Source organism: Paramisgurnus dabryanus, chromosome 13 (assembly GCF_030506205.2).
Source record: "Paramisgurnus dabryanus chromosome 13, PD_genome_1.1, whole genome shotgun sequence".
NCBI lineage: Eukaryota > Metazoa > Chordata > Actinopteri > Cypriniformes > Cobitidae > Paramisgurnus > Paramisgurnus dabryanus.
In genome coordinates, this window is record NC_133349.1 from 30,627,312 (window position 1) to 30,651,510 (window position 24,199).

The window sequence follows — 24,199 nt, forward strand, 5'->3', positions numbered from 1 at the left end:
AGGGACATTTAAGTCGTTTTAGGATTATACTCTGCCAATGGTCAGGTCTCCCTTCACTTTTGGAGAGGCTGATGAGAACGCTTACCCCAAAAGATTTTTGGGGGGCAGTTGGCATCAGGCTTTGCGGGTCGTGAAGAAGCCTGTGTGCACTGTTAAGGGTGGCAAGCCTGGAGCATGTTCAAGTTCAAAACGTTTCGCAACGTTTTGCTACGGTTTCCGGGTTGAACGACATGTTTCCTGGAAACGGTGTGCACTGGGGATTGAGATACGTTTTTCTTTTGTTTGGTGGGTGTGTCACAACTGCAGTCTAATCAGCAGCAAGATGTAAATAAACCGCACAGTACTAAAGAGACACCTCACATAGTAGGTTTAAGTTGGAACATTGTATTTCATTCTGGACAGCAAGGGCAGTGACTGTAACACAGAGGGTATTTTACAGTATTAAACAATCCTTTTTAGTATTAGACGATTTCATCAGGCTCCGAAAAACATTTAAAAATTAACACAAAGAATGGCCTTGTCAGCTACCGTAGTTATAGCCGTAGCCGTAGTTCAACACGTCACAGTTTATGTTTAAAAAAAACGTTGTGGAACGGATGAATGCAGGCAAGGCGCCTCTACAGAGCCTGTTCACAACATGGCTGCCTCTCCAGTGATACTGGCCTCCAATCTGGAGGACCCTCCGTTGGTTTATGTATAGGCAGCTGGTGTTCTGGTGGTCCCAAGTCTGGTGGTCCCAGAGGCATCTGAGGTTTATCCCTTATTTGCAGTGATTTCAGTATGGTCACAGCCTTGTGGTGTGTTTTGGCCACACTCTGCTCTATGGCTCCCCCAAAGGTCACTGTATTCTATAAGTCCATTCCAGAGCTTCCAGTTACAGCCAATATGACTGAACCGGTTCCCCCGTGTTTTCTGTCATGGCCACAATCATTTCCCATGAGTTTTCTATGCTCCTTGACCCAGCAGGTGTCACCGGCACCACCAGTCTCCAGTTCTGCCCTGATTCCTGTCATCACCAGCACCACCCTGGTCTCCAGCTCTGCCCTGATTCCTGTTGCCACTGGGACCATACATGTCTCAGGCTCTGCTCCGGTTCCATCACCACTGGCACCACCCTGGTCTCCAGCTCCCCCCTTGTTCCCGTTGCCACTGGTACCTTCCTGGCCTCCAGCTACACCCTAGTTCCCATGGCCACAAGCACCTCCCTGGTCTCCGCCTGGTCCTTGGTTCTGCCCTGGTCTCTAGCTCCGCCCTGGTCTGTCCTTCCCCCTGGTCCACCTACGCCCCAACACCAATCTGGACTATGTTCTTCCAAGGAGCGTCTGGAAGCCGGTTGCCACCATGGCTCCCTCTGAGGCTTTGCTCCCCAGAGCCTCAGGACTTTATTTCCTAGAGTTCCTTGCTAAGACTCATTATTGTCTAATTGCTGTCTCTCTATCTCTGTCACTACTGACTATTTAACCTGGTTTATTGAATCACTCTTTAAGTTGTGTTGGTGTAATGTTGCATTGCTATTCGCACGTAGTTGGACGCTTGAACTTTTGAGTTCCCTCGCTTCATTCGTGCGTAAAATTCTAGTCATTCGAGAAATTTACATCGAAATTCGTATCATGGTAGGGGCTTCTGCGACTCTGTGGAGACTCTGCCACTCCACACGCTTCCTGTAATCACGTCACTACTACAGCAAGGTCCTGATTGGTTAACCCGGCAATCCCCCGTAGTTCAGATTTTTCAACTCACGCATTTCCCGCGGCAACCCTCAATTCGCACGGAACGCGCTGCGCGTACTTTGCCGCAGGATAATAATCCACGTGTAATTGCGTCTTTGCATTGACTTAACATGTAAATTACCCGCGCTTACCTCCTCTACCGCAGCTGGTGTAAACGCAGCATAACACTGCATTTCTGAGCATTCTCTGTTGTTTTTTTGTTCCTTTGTTCCATGTGACTGTTTCTGTCCTACCCTGCGCCTGTTTCTGAACCGTGTTCTGCCCTGTCTGTCTTGGTTATTGAACTGCTAGCTTTTGCCTGTTTTACTGGTTTTATGATTGTGGATTAGACTCTCATAAAGAAGTTGGTTACCATTGTAAAAATACACAGGAGTAAACCAGAGAACTAAACAAGACACAAGTGACAGCCAGTATTAACTGAGGAAACTAACAAGGTTAATAATGAAAGTAAACTAAATGACATGAATGGAAACTAAACAAACACTGGCAGGCTGTGATTTTTACTAATAAATCTCTAAAGTCAAAAGTCCTCCGTCAATGACAACCTTATGCAACTTTTCTCATATAAACACAGAAATATCTTTCTAATCTATGATCTGGTTTGGCACTGACTACAGAGAAAGATGCTTAATTTTATGGGTTTAATAGTTTTTAATGAGAGGATAATTCATGGTTAATTATTCAGCAAACATTACGAGTAATCTAAGGGTGTTTTAAGTGATAATTAGGCAGGTTTACATTTAGCCAACGCTTTTACAGATGAGGTAAACAATAGAAGCAATTAGAGCAACACAAGAACAGCAATACATACAGTAAGTGTACACAGTATACATAGGCAAGGGTTAGTTTTTTCTTTTAGGATGAAGTGAGATGAAAAACAGATCCAAAAATATTTAACATCACAAAATCTTAATACTTTCAAAAATTATGAGCTTCAGTTTGCTAACAAAACAAAGACATGAGAATGCTTTATAGTAAAGTGTCTCTATATTCTTGTGTTTTCCTCAAAACCAAAACAACACAGCATACATAAGAACTGATGACAATCTTCTCAGTTCTCTTACACCACTGAGTATTTATATGACTTCAGTGATGTTTAATGGTGTTTATTTAACACTACTGAGGTCCCATAAATACCTGTGCTCACGTATGACTCCAATATTCAATTAAATCATTTTTTGGTGTCACTATATTTTTTTATTTGATAAGTAGCCATGTAACAAATGAAATCACGTACAGTCAAATGCTTTGATCCCTTCTGATCTCTAATGAATGTGTGGTGTGTTTAAGACCATCTCAGAAAAGCTTTAGCAACATTGTGATATGCAACAAATAGGAACTAGACTAACATGAATGTTTTGCATGTGTCAGCATTTCAGCAGTGCTGTATGGAGAAGATCAGCTTGCGGCGAAATCACAGTCATGCATCAGCTAAGAGTGTCGGGCACGCTCTATTTATCATCACCAGTGATATATGTGTAAAAATATCATATATCAATTTATGTGGCCTACAGAATCATCATACTTTAATGTAAAACACACGGCTGATTGGTTTCACAGCGCGTTGGGTAATAATCAGCGAGACTCGCTCATAATTCACGTCTCGACATATAAGGAGCATCAGAAGGCCGCTGGAAATGTGGGCTTGGCATTTGCAGATGACAGGCGGGCTATCCGAGAAAACAGTTTGCGAGGGTTCAAATTTAAAACGTACACGACACTTCATTCGAATGTTCGTCGCTGTCTAGAGGGACACGTGTTTGTCAGCGACTTTGGCACTTGCTTAGAGGATTTTGTTGATTCGAGCTAGACTAACATTTGCCCGCCGGGCGGAAACTCCATTAAGGCTGTTTTGTCAAGTGAAATTGATACTGCGGACTGGATCCAAAGCTCATCTGCAATTAAAAGCCATTCATCAAAAAATAAAGTGAGAGTAGTACAAGAACAAATGAGATTCAATTTGCTGTTAGTACTGTGGTGCATTACCAGAGTGGTGAAGATGTAGTGGTAGTACTCTGTCATCATTCCCATCATCTGGGCCTGTGAGAAGAGGAGAAAAGACGATGAGAAAGGTCACTATGTCATATCATTTGCGATGATTGTGGACGCGAACACAAACAATGTTCAACAAATGAGATTGCACGAGAATAGAGGAACAATGAGCAGGCACTCGAGTCAGTTTGATCAATTGACGTCTATGATATTACACGGCATGACAGAGGACTCCTGCTGGCATTCTCACAGTGCACCCAGAAATATCAATTCTGCCATCATTTACTCAAGCTCAAGTCAAAGCCGTATACATTTTTGTGGAACGCAAATTGAGATTTTGGGAAGAACATAATGGGTCTTCTTCTACATACAGTAAAAGTCAATGAGCTACTAATTGACGTGATGTTATTATGATTGAATTTGACAATTGTGTTTGGTAATATTCTGCAGAGATCTGACACTTTTGGAGCTTTACGTTCTGCACAGCTTCTAATCGACTTACTAATAAATCCATTCAACTCATACTGGTTTAAAACAACGTGAGGGTTTTTAAAATCATTTTGGGGAAAACTGGTCCTTTAATTAAACATAAGTAGCTGTTTCTACATTGACCGCCAATCAAATCCCCTCGTTCTTCATATGTAGAGCAGGAAGGTTGAGGTTTTGCTAAACTCTGAAGCCATTTCATGTCTATCGCTGGGTAGCAGAAATTACCTCGCCACACACACGAACACACCAGTGAAAAGGCCGACAGCCCTTTAAAGACGTCTGGGATTTGTCCCATAGATTCACGTTTCCCATTTCTCTGTGGCCGGAGGCGAACACATGCACCGGCTGACAGAGGTTTTAGACAGGTGACCGCAGGACTCAGTTTAATAAGAGCACTGTGGAGCCGACGCCAATGTTTCACAAGTTCACATGTGAAGCGATATACAGCCTACAGTTAACCTACAGGATATATGGAGAGGTCAATGGGTGAAATACTTTCAATTTCATAGAATTAGAAAACAAAACACCAACCCTGTCGTCTTTCTTTTCAATGATGATGTCTAAAAGATTTTTAGTGGCTGTATGTGTGGAGTTTATCATGTAGACATGTTCCACTAATCTTTGACACCAAGAAAATGCTCGTACAAATTTTCTTCGATCTCGTGCCTCTGGCCCAATCACAGCCGTAATGGTATGGAGCTATATTACGCTCCTACTTGAGTGATATTGCTTAATTAAAAAGACATATTTATATTTAATTTTTATATTTATATATATATATTAAAATGTTTACATTCAACAGGCCTGTGGTACAACTTAAAATAACAAACCTTGTAATGTCGTGACTGGCCAATCAGAGTCAGGCACATTTTAAACATGACTATTGATTACCACTGAGTCTTGTCACCAGGGCCTTTTTAACAATAGGGCTAGGCAGGGCTGCAAGAAGATTGACTGGCTGTAGGTACAGCCAATCGCCAAAGCTCCATCACGTCGCGACATATCCCAGCTGTTACTTAGTGGAGCTTTGCCGTAAACTCCAAAGTTTATCACTGAAAATGTAAACGTTTGAATTTGCTTTACCTAACGACTCATCATGTGATAACTGCACTTTAAGGATGTCCGCATCCACCGATGAATTATCAACGCTGCTCACATCGTCTAGTCTAATCTGTAAAATGGTCACACTAAGAACAATCTTTGATGGGTAAAATGTCAGCTTTGAGGCTCAAAAAAGAAAATACTTAAAAGAAAAACCTGAATTACTCGGTAAAATCCCCAAACGATCAGGTTATTTTTCTAAAACTGATTGAATAAAAGTTGTGGAGCAGGCACATGGAGCAGCTAAAAACACAGGACCACCGTCCTTCCCTACCGATTTAAGGCTAGTTTGATTATTACATCGATCAAACTCTGTATTTGCATAAGTGATGGGCGATAATCATTATAATATAATCACATTAAAGGGGACATATCATGAAAATCTCACATTTTCCATGTTTAAGTGCTATAATTGGGTCCCCAGTGCTTCTTTCAACCTAGAAATTGTGAAAAAGGTCAACCCACTCATTAATTTTGGTAAACCATTCTCTGCAAGAATGCAAAAAAATAGTTCATTGAAATTTGGCTCCCCTTGTGATGTCAGAAGGGGATAATACCGCTCCTTAATCTGCTGCACTATCCAACCGCGGCACTGCCATTTAGTGCAGAGATAAACTCATTTGCATTTTAAAGGACGCACACAAAAATGGCATATTTTGGCACATACCTACAAAGTGGCAATTTTATCATCTTATAATAAATAATAATTATCTATGGGGTATTTTGAGCTAAAACTTCACAAATGTAGGCTACTCTGGGGACACCAAATATTTATTTTACCTTTTTAAAAAGTCATGATGGAAGCTTATTAAAACACGTTCTTGTGATTTAAAAACAAATCAGACCAATCAGGCACATTAAGCACCAGGGAATTGATTTCAGTAAGTGTTAAGTGTCCAGTATTGTGAGTATCCTGGATACACAGTCGTGTGTGTGTTTAATGTTAGTAGTTAAAGCTACATGACTGTTTCCCAACTCCAAACGCCCTCGCGTTCTCAGAATGTTTTTAGATGTCTCCTAATTCAACTAATCAGATTGTTAGTGTGTTATTAGGGAGACATTAGTAGGAGTGAATACCCAATGGTGTTTTTGCGCTCCTCTGATGGGCACTTTGGGAATGTGACGCTGCATAAACAGTATATCTCCAGATAAAGAGAAAATGACGCTGCTTTCATTGCTCGGTTTGCCATGTGTATTTTGAACAGCCAAACTATGTAACTCAATTGTACAACTCTCTCCTCGTTTTACACAATAGAGCTCTGAGCTTTTAGGGGAATAAGGCTTACAGTAGGGATGATCACATCCGATTGGAATTCACCCTAGGTGTGTTTAACTTTATGTAGTGCTGCATGAACCAACTAACTGATGTTAACTAATGAACCTTATTAATAAAAGAACAGACACTCTGCTTTAAAAAAAAAAACAATAAACAAACAAACAAAACGGGGAAAAAACGTTTCATCCTAACTATATTTTTTTCTTTGCTTATAAACTCTTAAATTTGGGTGTTTGTTCTCTAAAAATATTTTTTTATCAAAAAGCTGAAATAATTGAATTTTTGTGAAGGAAACAATTTCAGAACAATTATCAAAACATACACAGAGTTTAAAATTAATAAATAACGTTTTTGCTTCAGTTTTTTTATAAATTGGGTAAGACATCTAGTGGATAATCACGGTATTGCAGATTAACATAAAAATTCATTAAAAAAAATGCAAATTTTAAAAAATTTGCTTGAGATAAAATTGCTTTAGATAATATTGCATACATGTAACTGTTAGCAGAGAGCTTGAACTCACTTGTTTGAGGATCTGTGCTGCCATTATGTGGCTGCAGTCGAAAATAATGCGAAACTCTCGGCTTCTTTTCATTTCCTTAAGTAGAGGTCTGGTGTCCGTGGTGTCCAGCGGAAGCTGTCTGATCTTCAGTCTGATGTTATACCTGGACGGAGCCATAATTAACTCCTGAAGTCGAATTAAACCTGCACAAGAAGAGAAAAAGCGCTGAATAGTGAATGTGATGCAATGTTGCGGCTTAAATGATCAAGGACAACTGTAAGCCATTCTTAAGCTGATTTTGGTGATTTGCTGGAGGTCTGTTTGTTCGTTTGAGCCTTCTGAAAGCTTTTTACATTTAGGTTTGTCTGACCAAATCCAGGGAAACGTGTTTAAATAGAGTATTTCTGGTAGCGCTAGCAGCGCTGAAATGACAGGATTGATATTAGCCTAATATTTCTTGTAATGATGTTGGTTTAACTGCGTATTTCTATGTGACGTTTCTGGGTTGAAATGCTTTCCGTTGTCTTCCCGTCAGAGGCCGCACTGTGGGATTTCTTTGATTCAAACTCTTTCCAGCACAGCGGAAGATTGATTCTGACAGCAGCAGATAAATTAAAAGACTCCTGCTTCTTATCATTGAAGTACAGAGCCTAAAAGAAACTTGAAAAGGTGACAATCCCACACTGGCTACAGGCACGTTATTTATCATGAAACACAGTTTACAGTGACAGACTGGACAATAAAGGCATTATGTCTCACCTGTACTGTCATCATAAACCACAGTGGCTGTCTTCCACTTGAGGAACTGCACCAGGTCTAAGATAGCGTAGCTAAGTGAAGAGTAATCGGGATACAGGTTGGCATAAAACGTATCTCTGTTGTCCATCGGATGATGTTTCCATCGCACTTGAACGTGTGGCACTTCCAGGGCATTGCAAATTGACTGGACGGCATTTGATGATGAACTGTGAGACGGCCCGAATATGGCAACAACACCTAAAGACAGCTGGTCACATGCTGGTAAGAACAGAGTCACGTGTGAGAAATCTGTTTACGTAGATCAAACACAAAACACTGTACTGTATCAGCGGATAAACCTTTTCACATGTACCACAAAATGGTTCACAAGTGCATTAGTATTACATCTGATATTCTTAAAAATAATTTACTTTCTATTTTGTATACACTGTTACGTAAAAACCTCTCAACCTCTTCTGGGAATCGAAGTTACAGAGAATATTACATCCTATCATCCTACTGAAAATGAACTCATTACCCGCCAGTCATTTTAAGAAAAGTTGCCCGCCAGGATTTTTTTGTGATTTTCACAAAAGTTTCATAAAATGCCTTCCAGGAAAAAATTATTCTTATATAAACATACAAATATATCAAATGAAAGAACAGACCATTTGTTTTCAAACAAACAATAAACATACAAAACGGGGGAAAAAAAACGTTTCATTCTATCTATATTTTTTTTCTCTGCTTATAAACTCCTAAATATAGTTGATAGCATGGTTAGGGTTAGTTTTTGGGGTAAGGGTTGGGTTAGGGTTAAGTTTAACAGTAACAGTGTAACTACACAGATAAGTTAAGTGACAGTACTTAAGATGTAATTACAATGCACCAACATGTACTCCCAAAATAAGGAAATCAACTGGGCAAGTACATAGTAGTTAAGGCCAAATAATATAAAGTGTGAACAATAATAATAATAATAATAAATGTGCCACAATCTCGATTGGTTTCCATCGGTTTCACTGTGAGATAACGTAAAACGCTCTTAATAATCTTAATAATATCCTGTACTGTGTCATGTGCCATGTTTTTACAATCTTGTAGTGTGAGCATGTTTCATATTTGAGAGAAGATCTTTCAAGACTCTCCTTATGTGTTTTCTTTAACCAGATTTCATTACTGGCCAGGATTTTTAAATCCACAGTTTTTAAGTTTTTTTTTAACACACTAATGATCAATAATTGTAATTTATGTAAAGCCATTTTTTTTCTGAAAAAAAAATACCTTGCGCTTGACGCTAGCACGTAGAATTTGACAGTAATTTTATAAATTTATAAAAATTGCATCCGGTTTTAACTCTTTCGCCGCCAAGAGAAAACGCTTCCCTGCCAGTGACGAGAATTTCCGGCTTTCCGCAATACCGCTATTATCCACCAGTGGCGCACTTCCGCAACTTATACAACCCGGAAGAAGCATCTCACGTGAAAGAGAAAGAACTCTGTGTATGTTTTAAAGATCGCTCTGCATCTGATCTCTATCAAAAGTCCTTCGCAAAAATTGAATTATCTCAGCTTTTTTGATTTTTGAAGAAACCTACCCATATTTGAGAGGTGATAAAAAGAGAACCAATGAAGGTAGTATGAAAGATTTTTTTTTTCAAGCAGAGGGTCTTTTCTTTAATTTGATATATACGTTTCATGTTTATATATTTAAAGAAGAACATTTTCTGGAAGGCATTAAAATTTTGTGAAAATCATGAAAAATGCTGGCGCTTGCTGGCAACTTTTTTTTTAAAACGCTGGCGGGGAAAGAGTTAAAGGGTTAATTCCTGCAAGCCCAGTGCCAAACCTTTATATTCTCACTCACCTTTCCTGGAAGCTTCAAAGCTGTCGTAGATATTAATCCGCTGAATGTCATATGTTAACGTTGTGTTGGGTAACAATGTCCTGTTTCTGTTGATGTTATTAACAGCGAATTTAAAGGCCAGCTCCTCTGAGCTCACGAGAGCCACCGGTCCATCAGTTTGTTCAAAAATCCCTCCTGAAAAAAAGAGAAAAAAATCAGTTTCAAAGCTGAATCCAGGTGCCACGTCCAAACCCCTGGAGCTGTTTTGCATTTAGAGTTGGCTTGGTTTTGTACCTAAGGAACCTTTATTGGGTCTGCTCAACAGAAAGAGAGAGAGAGAGAGAGAGAGAGAGAGAGAGAGAGAGAGAGAGAGAGAGAGTCTTAGCTCAGGCTTTACAAGTTCAAGGCCATAATGGATATGAGGAAAGCAAAGGAGAGGGAGAAGAGTAAATAGCCTCATCAAAGGTATCTCAGATCGTTCCCTGCAAAAAATAAAGCAACCGATTCACGCGCAGGCCTGTAGCTCGTAGACCGAATTTTTGCAAAGGGGTTTGAAAGGCAATTCAGTTGATGTGATCACAATCTTCAGAGATTTTGAAAAATGCATTTTATGGCCAAGAAATTGCACAAAGAGAAGGGCTAGAGAAGCAAAGTGCGTTTATTGACTTTTGATGCGCAATGGAACCCAATCCAAACAATACAACGATAACATCTGGAGCTCGCTGAGCCCTTGAGGATTAATACCGTTAGACCTGCTTCACCTATTTCAGCGATATGACGGTCTGCGGCACCAAGACGTATGAGCCGGAGATATATTGCAAGAGCAAAATTTGTTCAGTTGCACACAATTTAATTTCACATCGTATCATTTTCTGCTATTTGGGATTAAAATACTATTGAAGCATACAAGACGAAGACTCCTCCTCTAAACACAGCACAAGCCTTGGGCTTTTTAAACATTTGGCTTTCTTTAACAAGCAAGACCTCATGGATATAGGAGAGGTTTTCGATCAGAGGTCAAGAGCACTGTGAGGGTATTCTGACAGAGGAGAAACTGCGGGGAAGATCGCAGGCCTACAGTCCAGAAAGCCATCGAGCCGTACGCACTATTTATGACTACAGCGCCGCTTGACTTCTGCTGGGATGTGATGCATCAACTCCCTGGAAAGAGCCCCCGACGCATTAAAATAAATGAATCCTGCCGTTTTGTGGGGAAATCTCATTAGAGTACATTAAGTAATTGCTTGAGTATATACTAATTTGACTATTAAGAGGATAAAATGTGCATTGCTGAGAAGCACTAAAGTAGATTTAATAAAGAGAAGAGATCGGCTCCCGGGAAAAGCAGAAACGGCCCGTATCTCTTTGCAGTGAATTTATCTTGCCATTATTTCTAGATATATATATATGTACTGTATATGTACAGCATAAACCACGGCCAAGAGAATCAGGAGGATTTCTACAGTCTAATACAGCAAACAAATTTACTTCCCATCTGATATTTTTTGCACATCTTCAACATTGGTTCAACATTAAGACTTTATAAGCAGAAAAAATATAGATAGGATGAAAAGTGTTTCCCCCATTTTGTTTGTTTGTTTGTTTATTGTTTGTTTGAAAACAGATGGTCTGTTCTTTCACTTGATATATGTGTATGTTTATATATTTTAAGAAGAAAATTTTCCTGGAAGGCATTTTGTGAAACTTGTGAAAATCACAAAAAATGCTGGCGGGCAACTTTTAAAAAAATGGCTGGTGGGGAATGAGTTAATAGCACAATATATTAAATAGCCATAAATGACTAGCAATGACTGTAATATTACTATACAACTATGATCTGACATAAATCTTTAACACAGCTATGTCAGATTTATGGGTAACTATGAGTTTTAATTTAATCTAAATGATGATGTCACTCAGTACAGAGGAGAGAGACTGGAAGTAAATATGAATATGGGACTGCAACTAATTTATCATTTTTGCAATGCTGAACACATGTCAGTGTGAGATATTATGTTTTTAATGCATAGTTGTATTTTTTGTGAATATTCATTTAGCAGGATGTAAAAAGTATATAAAAAAAACTCCAGAGCTGTTTTCAAATCTTTTCACATGGCTATCAACGTGATCCATCGCACGTCTCAATCGAGCTGCTTTGAGTTGGGTTGCAGATCATTTAGGTTGCTGCTGCAGATAGCAAGACAATAAAATGACAGTAAAACTGTGTTAAAACCGTCACAGATAAAAATGCTTGGTGTAATACGATGCTGCGAGCAGAGCTGTACCTTGCATCGTCAAACCCTTTAACAATAAGGGCTTGACGTAAATCAAGTCAAAGTATTATTTAAAGCAGCAGTACTAGAAAGGAAGTGTGGTAGTTTCTGTTACGTTTGGTTTTTCATGATGTTCAGACTGCAGCAGCCAGGAACACAGACGAGATCTTGAGGTCCCCAGAACCTCCTGTGTGTCTAAATGTGTGTACACACAGGCCAGACGGGCCAGCGCTGCTCAGCCAAAAGCCCAACAATGAGTCGATATCATTATGTTTTGGATGAATGTATGTGTGTGTACAGACTGATCTGTTGTAGGCCAGCATGTCCATGAATAGCTCCAGTGAGAACTGAAGGTACTTTACTACACAATAGCACAACAGACAATGGGCAGCGCTAAACAATTACAACAAACAAGACACATTGTGCCTAACACTGGCCAATTATTGCACTGTAATCTCATTGCATCTGTCTAGAAGAAAAATCAGTGTCTGTCACACATAATACACAAATACACATTCAGATTTTCCTTAAAGCCGATCTGCCATTATTCATAATGTTGACTTTTAATTCTATTGATTATATATTATATTCACACAGAATAGACTAGATTAGGTTGTGGACTTATATCACCTACACTACTATTACATTTTATTATACAATATTTGTATTACTATTATATATTACACAAAATCAACTAAGGCAATAATAATGATAATAATGAATAATAATAATAAAATATATAATAAGCATTGTGTACTATTGTATTATATGTTTGTTATTATTAGTACAGGGTTCCCACACTTTAGTTAATTTTAAATTTAAGGACCTTTCAAGGACTTCCCAGGTCCAATACCCTTCAATTTCAAGGACTAAATGTGGGGACACATTTCAAGTGAGAGCAAGGTTACATCGTGTTACCTTTTAAGATACATTGTTACATTTCCCTTTTGAGGGAACTCACGTTGCGTTGCTGTGGAGACACTTTGGGGACGCCTCCAGGTGTAAGTGCGTCTGAATGTGTATATCAAATTCAACCAATGGTGTGGCTTAACAACAAAGACAGGGTGATGCGGGAGCCAGGAAGTATATCGCTATCTGAATTATTGCCAAAGACAGCGTTACAGGGACACAGGAAGTATGGCAATGGAGACGCAGCGTCTCGTTCCCTTCTCAGGGAACAACAGTTACATACGTAACCAGAGACGTTTTCATGTGTCAAACACAACTATGCAAAAAAGCATTTTGGTATGAATCAACATTCGCATACAGAAATTATAAGCATTTAAAGTGAACAGTTTATCACGTGTGCTTAAAAAGTCTAGAATTTTTATGATATTATCCTACACTACACAGGGAATAATATGGATTTTTCCAGAAAACTTCTTGCATGAAACAGATTCAAGCACTTTCAATGACCTGTATCTATGTATGTATATTTTGAAAATCTTCCCAGGGCCTTGAATTTTTTCCTTAGATTCACAAACTTTCAAGAATTCCAAGAACCCGAGGGAACCCTGTAGTAGTATGTTATTTATTACATTATATTCTCTTGAACAGATTTGAAAAAAAAAATGAAATTAAGTAGTAACTGTAATTGGATATTCTTTTGTTTTTGTAAGACACAGTATAATATGAAATGACAACGTTTAGAGGGACTGTAAGATACTGTAATATTTATATCTCTATCCTTAAAAACAAATAAAAATAGGAGCTAAATGTTAAAATGAGTTGATTCAAATGAGCCATGAGATAAAAACCAGTTAATGTAGTGAATCAATGGGTTTATTTTTGCATTCACTCACTGTGACAATAGTCCCCCTGTCTTGGTTGATGATCTGAGGAGCGTGTGTCAGGGATTTTTTACTTGGGGGTTTTAGTTTGTTACAAGCAGATTTCACATTATCATATAAATGGCAGCAGCCGATCAAGCACAAGTCTGTGATGATAAAGAAAGATAAATTAGGACTCGTCCCTGAGCCACTATCAAAGCCTCATTTATTCAATATAATGAGCAATATTCATATACGTCCCAATGTTGCCGTATCTTCTCTTTCGAATAAATGTCAGGTAACACATTTGTAAAATCTCATTTTATGCTCAAGTGACTCATTTTCTCGCTCCTGTGAAATATCCCAGCATTTCCTCTCACATACACTTGCTGTGGCTCACTAGTCATCCGTATCTCTACCGTACTGTGCAGTCCACTTCTGAACACATTCACACATGGTCACAATAAAACAGACAGAAGTCACTTCCCAAATGTAGGGGGTACTGGGGCAGGTTGTCACAGGGTCTTTATACTCTCTAGCAGTGGTTTTGCATGATGATTACTCAGTATTAAAACCCATCAGTATATTTAAATAGTTTTGTGAATTGTGTGCTTTTTTCAATAACTTATTATTATTTTAGCATAAACAAGTAAACGGTCTTAGTCAGATGAAGGGTGGTTAGATAATGATGCTATGTTTTAAAAAGGTAGATCTTAGGTTTTTTATCATGTACAGTATGTCAGGTCACAACAATTCATTCTGTATGTGTTTCATAGGTTGTAATGTTGTACAATTTGACACTTCTCAAAATATATACTTGGCTGTAATAAGTCATGGTTGGGTAAAATATGGACAAACCCATCCATTATGGGTTATAAATAAACCTATGATTGGTTGTTTTAACCAAAATGCTTGGTTGTCTTATCCAATGTTTGAATAACATTAACCAGATTTTAATTTATGACCAAATCGTTGGGTTTGTCCATGTTAAAAGCCTAGTTTTTTTGTGTAAAATGTATTTTGTTTATATAAAAATTGATTTAAATATAATTAAAATTATGGTATAATGAGTGGAAGAATAAATCTCCCCACACAGAGAAATAAGTGACAGAAGAAAAGACAATGCTGTTTCATCACTGATGTTGTGTTATTGTTAAATGCAGGTGGTTCACCATGATGCCAGCGAACCTCTGCCAAGCTCTGGAGAACAATAAAGGGACCTAGCCAAAAAAATAATGGACCTCCCCATACACACACACACACACACACACAGAGAGAGAGAGAAAGAGAGAGGGGCTTTGATAACAATATAATAACTGTTCATTAAAGACAAACATATCTAATGTAGCTAACACTCAATTCGTCTACCATCAGTTAATGGATATTTGCAGATCTGGATTCAGAACATGATCAATAGAGCGTCCAGTCCAAATACATTTAGAGCTGAACAATGGATTTATGTGTCAAATGTTCATCACAGATGACAGCCTATATAGTGTAGCAAACTGAACACAATTATCTTTCAGTCATAAGTGCCAAAAGTCAAAACTCAATATGAGAAATGAGAGTCAGGATCCAAACATCACACTGATATAAGACACCGTGTCGTGACAAACGAGGATGACAGGAGGAAACACACGTCACTATTGATTATGAAAACATTTCAGTCATGTCAACAACATTGGTCCTTGCATTTTCAATATTTACACTAACATCAACATAATAGAAAAAATCCTGAATATCTTTAAAACGACACAGTCTTTTGCATCCATGAATGAATACATAAAATTAAAGGCGGGGTGCATGATTTAAAAAAAAAAAAAACGCTTTGAAAAAGGAGGTGGGGACGAGTACCAAAACACACTTGTAGCCATTCAGCAGTAAGGGGCGTGTCTACTAATGACACAGAGAATAGGGCGCTCAGTTCTATCAAACCTCTAAGGGGTTTAAGCAAATACTAAGTAAGGTAAGACACTTACTTGTGCTTTGAAAGTCTTTGAGCATGCAGCATGTGTATGCGATCTATGTCTCTTGCAGTCATTTTTCCGCAGCAAAATTCTGACCTACACCTCTTACTCTTGTGCCGGGCATTTTTAATGTCGCCTTCCGTGTGAAACGGAGCATTCACGTTATAACATGCAGTACTATCAAAACAGATTCGACCTGGATTACCGTATAATGCACATTGCTTTCACTTATTTACAACATCTCCCCCTGGGTTGTGTATGAGTCGGATGGGTCTATCAAAAGAAGGTCCAGATTCTATAGGGGTAGGGGTGTGTTTGTTTAGGTGATTAGGTTTGTTTAGAAATCGTGCACCCCGGCTTAAAGTTAATATGTGAAAATTAATAAAAATTAGTAAAAATGCTTTTACTTTTGTGTCATAATTTTATTTCTGAGACACACACACTGACACGCATGCGCACACACTTTTCATAAAGCACAAAATAAAGATAATTTGAAGATATTCCATAGCATAAGCAAACATTCATGTAAATGACAGCAGACACAGCTGCTCTGAACCCAAACTACAGTAAAACAAGCAGTAACTACAGTAACACGTAGCAAAGGTGAACGTGTTTTTTAGTTGCACTGCACTACTTTTTCATTGCTTTTCTATTAGGGATGGATGCCACAATTCTCAATACATTATTGAACCGTTCGGTTCGACCCCCACGGTCCAATACGAGCATGTGAATTGCGGTTTTTCGGTTTATCCATCCAAATCTGTCCGTTTATATTCCCTGCACAATGCCTTTGTTAATGTGCGCATCCGCGTGATCTGCACGCTTATAAACGCCACAGCGAGTTGATATCCAGTCACTGTGCGCTAGCTGTGTTAACTCTGCTTGAACTCGGCTTGCAATGCTGGTGTCAGATTTCATTCGCGTGCACACACACCCAACAGAAGTACGACAACAAAAAGAAGCAGCACGACTGTCTTTTAAATCTGAGGTGTGGATTAATTATTTGCGCGTGTAGATTACATACAACATCAATGTAAAGATGCAAATTCGCGTGGGGGAATGCGAATGACGCAAATTGGGCTTGTTATTGATGCAAACGCGCGTTATTTGCCTCAAACACGTCTTCCGCGCAAGTTGAAAAAGTTCAACTCAAGAAGAGAATGCGCCTGATGCTAAAATAAATCCCACCAGTAATCTTGATTAAGAAACGCATTTTTGGTTTCTACACAGACAGCATGATGTTGGATTTAACAGTAGTGCAGTAAGGTATAGCCTTCATTTACAATGTAAAGTTTAATTTACTAAGTACAGGTATATAAAATGGCCAATTTATGTAATGTAATGAATTCACATGATCCCCAGTTTGAATAGGATATCATTTATATACGTCTTTATTTAATTATATCTTATATTATTGTATCAACACACTAGAAATATGTAAGATGATTTTTGCATTTACATAAAATAAAGAGAACTGCAATTAAAACCAGTATTTTTTCTTCTTAACATCTCACAGTTCCTGTTACCTAAGCATAGAATAATTAAAAACACTTTAAAAGGCCAAGGAATCAGAACCGAAACCGAACCGTAAACAAGAACCGAAATATGTATTGAACCGTGAACTAAGTATATTGTTGCATCACTATCTATGTAAACTGACTTCGATTGACCGCTATGTGCTAGTCTAGCATCTTTTGCACGAGCATCAACGTTTTAAGATTTCGTGTCAAGTTTAAAAAATGTCAACTTTTGCAAGCAGCACAGCTCATGAAGTTCAGGTTCAGAACAGTGGACCAATTAAGAAACCCAGACGTGGGAGAAGCGTTGCAACGTTTTGTTTACAGCAGCAAGTTGACATGACAATTTTCATTATTACCTCATGTTTTATTCTATTTAGCTTTGATTTATTTTATGTAGCCTCTTATGGAACGGCTGAAATTCCACAAGGGGGCGCATTTGTTCCTCAGACGTTGCACAATAAACATGACATCCGAATATATTCATTATAAATCGTGAATGAAAAGTGAGATTCGAACGAATGTCTGTTAGTGAACTTATTGTATACACTATTTATATCGTAATTTGGTCAGAAACGTCAAGATTGTGAGATGAACAAATCGTTTTGGATTAAAAGGCTTGGATATTCCATTTCCTTGGACTTTTGGGGATTTATGAACAATTTGTTTTGGACAATTTCACCGAAGCGGATAAAGGAAAGAAGGTAAGTAAATATCCTAAATCGGCGCCGCCCGGTTCAGGTAACTAACAACTAGATTACAGTTTTATGACTGCTAAAAATCATATTATGCTTTCTGTGTGCACTTAATGGAATCCCGAAAGTCTAAGCTTTACAACGATGTGCCGCATGACCGTATATTTTGAAGATTTAATGCTTCAAAGTTACAATGACGTAATGCAGCCTCACGTGCAAGGGAGGGGGTGTGCCGTGTACGGCACAGTGTTCCTTATCAGGTTAAACCAAGCAGTTGTTTTATTTCACATTGTGTTTAAAATGTTGATGTTTAAATATGTTAATAATAAACAGCAATAATTTTATCTTTTACATTTCTCTCCTCTAACTGTACAACATTGAACCATCTGTGACTTAAAAGGGACATTTCACAAGACTTTTTTAAGATGTCAAATAGTGTCCCCAGAGTACGTATGTGAAGTTTTAGCTCAAAATACTGTATAGATCATTTATTATAACATGTTAAAATTGCCACTTTGTAGGTGTGTGCAAAAATGTGTCGTTTTTTGAGTGTGTCCTTTTAAATGCACTAAATGGTTGAGGTTGGATAGTGCAGATTAAGGGGCGGTATTATCCCCTTCTGACATCACAAGGGGAGCCAAATTTCAAGTAGCTATTTTTTCAGAGAATAGTTTACCAAAACGTAGTTACTGTGTTCATCTTTTTCACATTTTTTACATTGATAGAAGCACAAAGGACCCAATTATAGCACGAGTTATTATAGCAAGAGTTCTTAGGCCAAATCCCATTTCTCTGTCTTCCCCCTTCTCCTTCCCCCTATCCCTTAGTTTTGCACATTAACGTTAATGTGCAAAACTAAGGGGTAGGTGTAAGGGGTAAGACATAGAAATGGGTAGCTGAAAGATGTTCTTTTAGGTATTACTGATCAACAGACCCACATTTATTTTAATAATTTTTTATTTTTATGGCAAAATTTCACATTCACAAGTGAAAAATGTCAGGGAAAAACATGTTTTATTGCTTTTAAAAATGATGTTAAGTGTTATATTGATTCAATATAGCCCTAAAAACCCGCAAAGCTATCCATATTTTACAAGGATGTACTCTCTTTATATAATATTGTTTGTATTTGATACCTCCCCCTAGCACTTGAAATGTTACTTGAACAGTTTTATTGTGTTGCATTTACACTCATTATTTTGCTTATATTTTCTTTAATAAAAATCTTGAGGAAAAAATGGGATTGGGCCATATTGTATGGTTTGTTTTTCAGATCCAAAGGATTAGCGTGACATGAGTTTATGTTTAAGTGTATATGTGATTTAAATGTAGTTTAATGACAGCATATATGGGCAGAGATTCTTCTTCACAGAATTCTTCTTCTTCTCTGCTCAACCATTCAAAGTCTTTTACAGTTCAAACATTTGTCATTTTATCCAGCTGGGTATTGACCAAATCACTTGAGACGTGAGCCAATATTTAGTTTCACAGAACAGAAAAGGCCCAGAGCTTTTAAAAGCGAAAACTGAGAGAGAGAGAAAGACAAAGAAAGAGAGATGGAGAGAAAAAAAGAAACTAAACATTGTGTGCGTGCGTGTGTGTCCAGGGATTTATTGCGACAGTCCCACCCGTTGCTTCAGGGCATCATTTTCATTAACGCGACAAGAAGAGGTCTTTTAATTCCCCAGTCCTGAACCAACAGCTCAAGTCCTAGACATTACCTGAGGGTCAAACGCTGCCGTGATGAAAATGGATCTCCAAATCAGAGATCACAGGGTTAGATAAGCACTAAGCACTAGCAATACTCGGGCTAGTGTAATTGCCATTGATTTTACACTTAGGGAAGCAATTAATATTTAGACAGACTTTCAGACTAACATTTCCAGTTTTACCAGGAGATGAGGGAACTTGTTTACCTATTTCACTAATTTTATGAGCTGCTGCTTGTAACACACAAAGAAATGCATCCTGGGACATCTCTTCTCATTTCATTTCACACAATGCTGTCATGTCCTAACCAGCACTATTATTTCTCTTTATTCGTTTTAATGAAAGTACAGGGACTCCATATTACTTTTACACTTGTGTGAAATGCAGCCTGATCCCACAGGAAATCTTACGTATTTTATGCGTTGGCTAATTCGTATGAATTCATACAAAGTAAAAACGAAGGATTGTTAGAATAAAAACAATAAAGAAACCCCGCCCCTAAACCAATGTTACAGTGACGAAAGCAAATGTGAGAGAACCATTGCTGTAGTACATAAGACTTCATTATTGGACCGACATACAGTTAGCAGGCAGTCAGATGCTAACCATAGCCTGGATAGGTGTGCGAATACACTACCACTGCCATAAACACTGCATACTAGGAGTGTTACAATACACATATTTGCATTGAACAGTTTTGGTAGAGTTGACAAATGTTGATGTTTAAATATGTAATAATAAACGCCAAGTAATTTTATGATTTTCCAAAGGGATTTGCATTTCTTCTCCCTAAGAGTACCGAAATTTAATCGAACCGTGACTTAAAAAAAGAGGTGTGTATCAAACCGCGATATTTGTGTACCGTTACAACCCTACTGCATACTGCATATTATCTATATTAGCATGGTAACATGATTTCTGCATATTTCATGCGTGTATCCTAAAACCAAAGTAAATCCATGTGCACACAGCGTGGGGACCAGGACAGCATTAACCCAGAGAGGACAGGTTACTCTGCTTTCAAGGTGCATAGAGGACAGGACTAAATATAAAAGCTGGCCTACTTATTACTAAAGAGACCATTCCCATGCAAACCTAATGCAGACAAATGGACAGAGGGTGCAGTGCACGTCATGTGGGACACCCCTGGCTAATTTCTAGGACGGGAGCGGCTGAAATGGAAATTAGGCACGCCCGACTCTGATCGCTCGCGAACCCCTGGACCAAATACAATAATGAGTCGATGACTTTCAGTCCACCTTCTGTCCGGCTCAAATAACATTTTCACAACCTTAAATGTCAAACTCATTTTCGAAATTTGGTAAATATAACTCGTTTTTATCACGTTGCTGCGGACACAAACAGGTTCACTCAACATATGACACTTTTGAGACTTTATAATCAATAAAGCTTGTGAGTGCAGTAGTAAAACATATGGGCTTGATGGATAGAGTCAACATTAAGAGGACTGCTGGGAAATCACTAAAGTGCCTTTAGATGTTAGGAAACTCTTTTAATGAAGTATGGATATCTAAGCTTTCTCTTAGCATAATCAACACTCGATTTCTGCTTTTTTTCTTAGATCAACTGCTTCTCTTAAAGTCCCCATGAAATCAAAAGTAAGTATTTTTTCCTTTGAGTATATACAGTACATTTAAGGCTATATACACACCCAGCTAAAGGATTATTAGGAACACCATACTAATACTGTGTTTGACCTCCTTTCGCCTTCAGAACTGTCTTAATTCTATTTGGCATTGATTCAATAAGGTGCTGAAAGCATTCTTTAGAAATGTTGGCCCATATTGATAGGATAACATTTTGCAGTTGATGGAGATTTGTGGGATGCACATCCAGGGCACAAAGCTCCCGTTCCACCACATCCCAAAAATGCTCTATTGGGTTCAGATCTGGTGACTGTTGGGGCCATTTTAGTACAGTGAACTCATTGTCATGTTCAAGAAACTAATTCGAAATGATTCGACCTTTGTGACATGGGGCATTATCCTGCTGGAAGTAGCCATCAGAGAATGGGTACATGGTGGTCATAAAGGGATAGACAGAAACATTGCTCAGGTATGCCATGGCATTTAAACGATGCCCAATTGGCACTAAGGGGTCTAAAGTGTGCCAAGAAGACATCCCCCACACCATTACACCACCACCATCAGCCGGCATAGTGGTAAGATGGCATGATGGATCCATGTTCTCATTCTGTTTACGCCAAATTCTGACTCTACCATCTGAATGTCTCAACAGAAATCGAGACTCATCAGACCAGGCAATTTTTTTCCAGTCTTCAACTGTCCAATTTTGGTGAGCTTGTGCAAATTGTAGCCTCTTTTTCTATTTGTAGTGGAGATGAGTGGAGCCTGGTGGGGTCTTTTGCAGTTTTAGCCCTTCCCCCTTAAGGTTGTGCGTGTTGTGGCTTCACAAATGCTTTGCTGCATACCTCGGTTGTAACGAGTGGTTATTTCAGTCAAAGTTGCTCTTCTATCTATCTTGAATCAGTCGGCCCATCTCCTCTGACCTCGAGCATCAACAAGGCATTTTTCGCCCCCAGGACTGCCGCATACTGGATGGTTTTCCCTTTTCACACCATTCTTTATAAACCCTAGAAATGGTTGTGCGTGAAAATCCCAGTAACTGGCCAGAAGAAAATACTCAGTGAAATACTCAGACCAACAACCATGCCACCCTCAAAGTGGCTTAAATACCTGTACGCTTTCTTTCCCACTCTGACATTCAGTTTGGAGTTCAGGAGATTGTCTTGACCAGGACCAGACCCCTAAATGCATTGAAGCAACTGCCATGTGATTGGTTGATTAGATAATTGCATTAATGAGAAATTGAACAGGTGTTCCTAATAATCCTTAAGGTGAGTGTATATACTGGACTTATGTGGTTATTTTTGAGCGCGATGCTAATGGTCTAATCAGATTCAATGGATTGTGCTAAACTATGCTAAAAGTGGTACCGCCAGACCCAGAGATCAGCTGAATGGATTCCAAGTGGTATAGCCCAAAATGCTGAAATTTTTTTTATAAAGAACAAATGAGCATCCAAAACGTACACATTAAACGTGTTGTCCTTAACTAGACACAACATGTGTTGTTTTACAGAGTTTACACTACAGATTGTAGACACATAATTTTAAGACTGATCTCAGGCTTGCAAAAAAATGTCTTAGTCTTGTCATTTAGGCATGCCTAATGCATTTTAATATAACCTGACATGATTTAATATTTACTTTCACAGGGATTCACACAATTGACAGGAGTCCTCAGAGACACGTTTCATTACCTGTTGAGGTCAATTTGAACAAGTGTCGTACTTATCTGCACCCAACACTCTTCAAGAGAAGAGTTCTGCTGCGCACCAGAGAGAAATGAGCGCGCCAAGATAACACGAGACGCCCTCCTCCCCCCGGCTGCCAGCATCTTATGAGGGTAATACTAATAGACCCTTGCCCTTGGTGTAAAATATAGTCCAACATTAAATGTTGAAATTATTTTGGTATGCCTCGCTGAACGTACTTTGGACGGCAACCAGGAACACCATTAGGCCACTTAGAGGAGACGCATCTGTTAGCTTGGAAATTTATTAGAAACCAACTCGCAAAAGCTTTGTTTTCACACATGAGAGAGAAATAACATAGACAGAGACTGACAATAATAACAAGAATTCAACAACAATAATAATAATATTAATAAGAACAATTAATCTTTTCAGTGAGCTTTCAGTGATCAATTTACTTTGATTTAAATATTCCAGAACATTTATAAAAAGCTTCATGGCTTTCAAAATAGCATGAATGAATATCTGCGTCAGTGCAAGAACAGTAGGGGTGCACGGGGCAAAAAGTAACGTGGGGTTAGTTGTAACTCGGACTGTTTACATTGTTGCACAAGGTCAAGCGTTTTGTTTTTCTGGTGTTTTTTTCACGCTGCCAAAAGACGATCTCCCGCAAATTATTGGAAATGTATAATGTTTTTCAGAGAGTTATTGATGAACGAGTGTTTTGGTGGCATGTAAGTACAATTTTTTCATCATATGTTTTTTTTCGGTTTCTAAGTTGGGTGTGTAAGATACCAAATCTAATGCTATGTCATAGTAATCGGTGTCTTGTTGACTAAAACATAGCATCGTTTTGAAATATGTCTGCAGCTTTTTGGTGGGCATGAAAATATTTTGACCCAGCGGGATTAATTGTAAGGCTGTGTTACAACTAACCCCTCAGCACTTACGATATGAAAACAGATAACATTAGCGTAATTCTTGCCGTTGTTTTAAATACACATGAATGATTGCTGGCTGCCAACAAAATAAATGTGTCTGTCTTATCAAAAATCGTGTGTCAAATTTAATTTTGTTCATATCTTTAAAATTGATTGAATAAGGTCACGTCAAAGATTGAAATCATAATAAAATTAATGGCTAAAATCAGACTTTAATGCTCATCATCTCAGAATTTGATTTTGAAACTAGTATGGTTATTACAGACTGGGTCACATATAAAAAAAATTGTCATAATTGTGCAGCTTTTTCTCACATATTTAGACATTTGTATCTATTTATAATTGGACTATTGTTAG

General features: G+C 38.4%; 1 protein-coding gene across 1 annotated transcript in view; it reads right to left on the reverse strand.

The window, feature by feature from the left end:
* Nucleotides 1-24,199, reverse strand: part of grik3 (glutamate ionotropic receptor kainate type subunit 3) — a 135,343-nt gene that overhangs the window by 71,683 nt on the left and 39,461 nt on the right. Inside the window, exons 2-5 of the mRNA XM_065246343.2 lie at nucleotides 9,695-9,868; nucleotides 7,850-8,107; nucleotides 7,112-7,293; nucleotides 3,717-3,770 (exon numbers count right to left, since the gene is read on the reverse strand). Of these exons, the coding sequence (XP_065102415.2) occupies nucleotides 3,717-3,770; nucleotides 7,112-7,293; nucleotides 7,850-8,107; nucleotides 9,695-9,868 (668 nt within the window). The remainder of the gene's footprint in view (nucleotides 1-3,716; nucleotides 3,771-7,111; nucleotides 7,294-7,849; nucleotides 8,108-9,694; nucleotides 9,869-24,199) is intronic.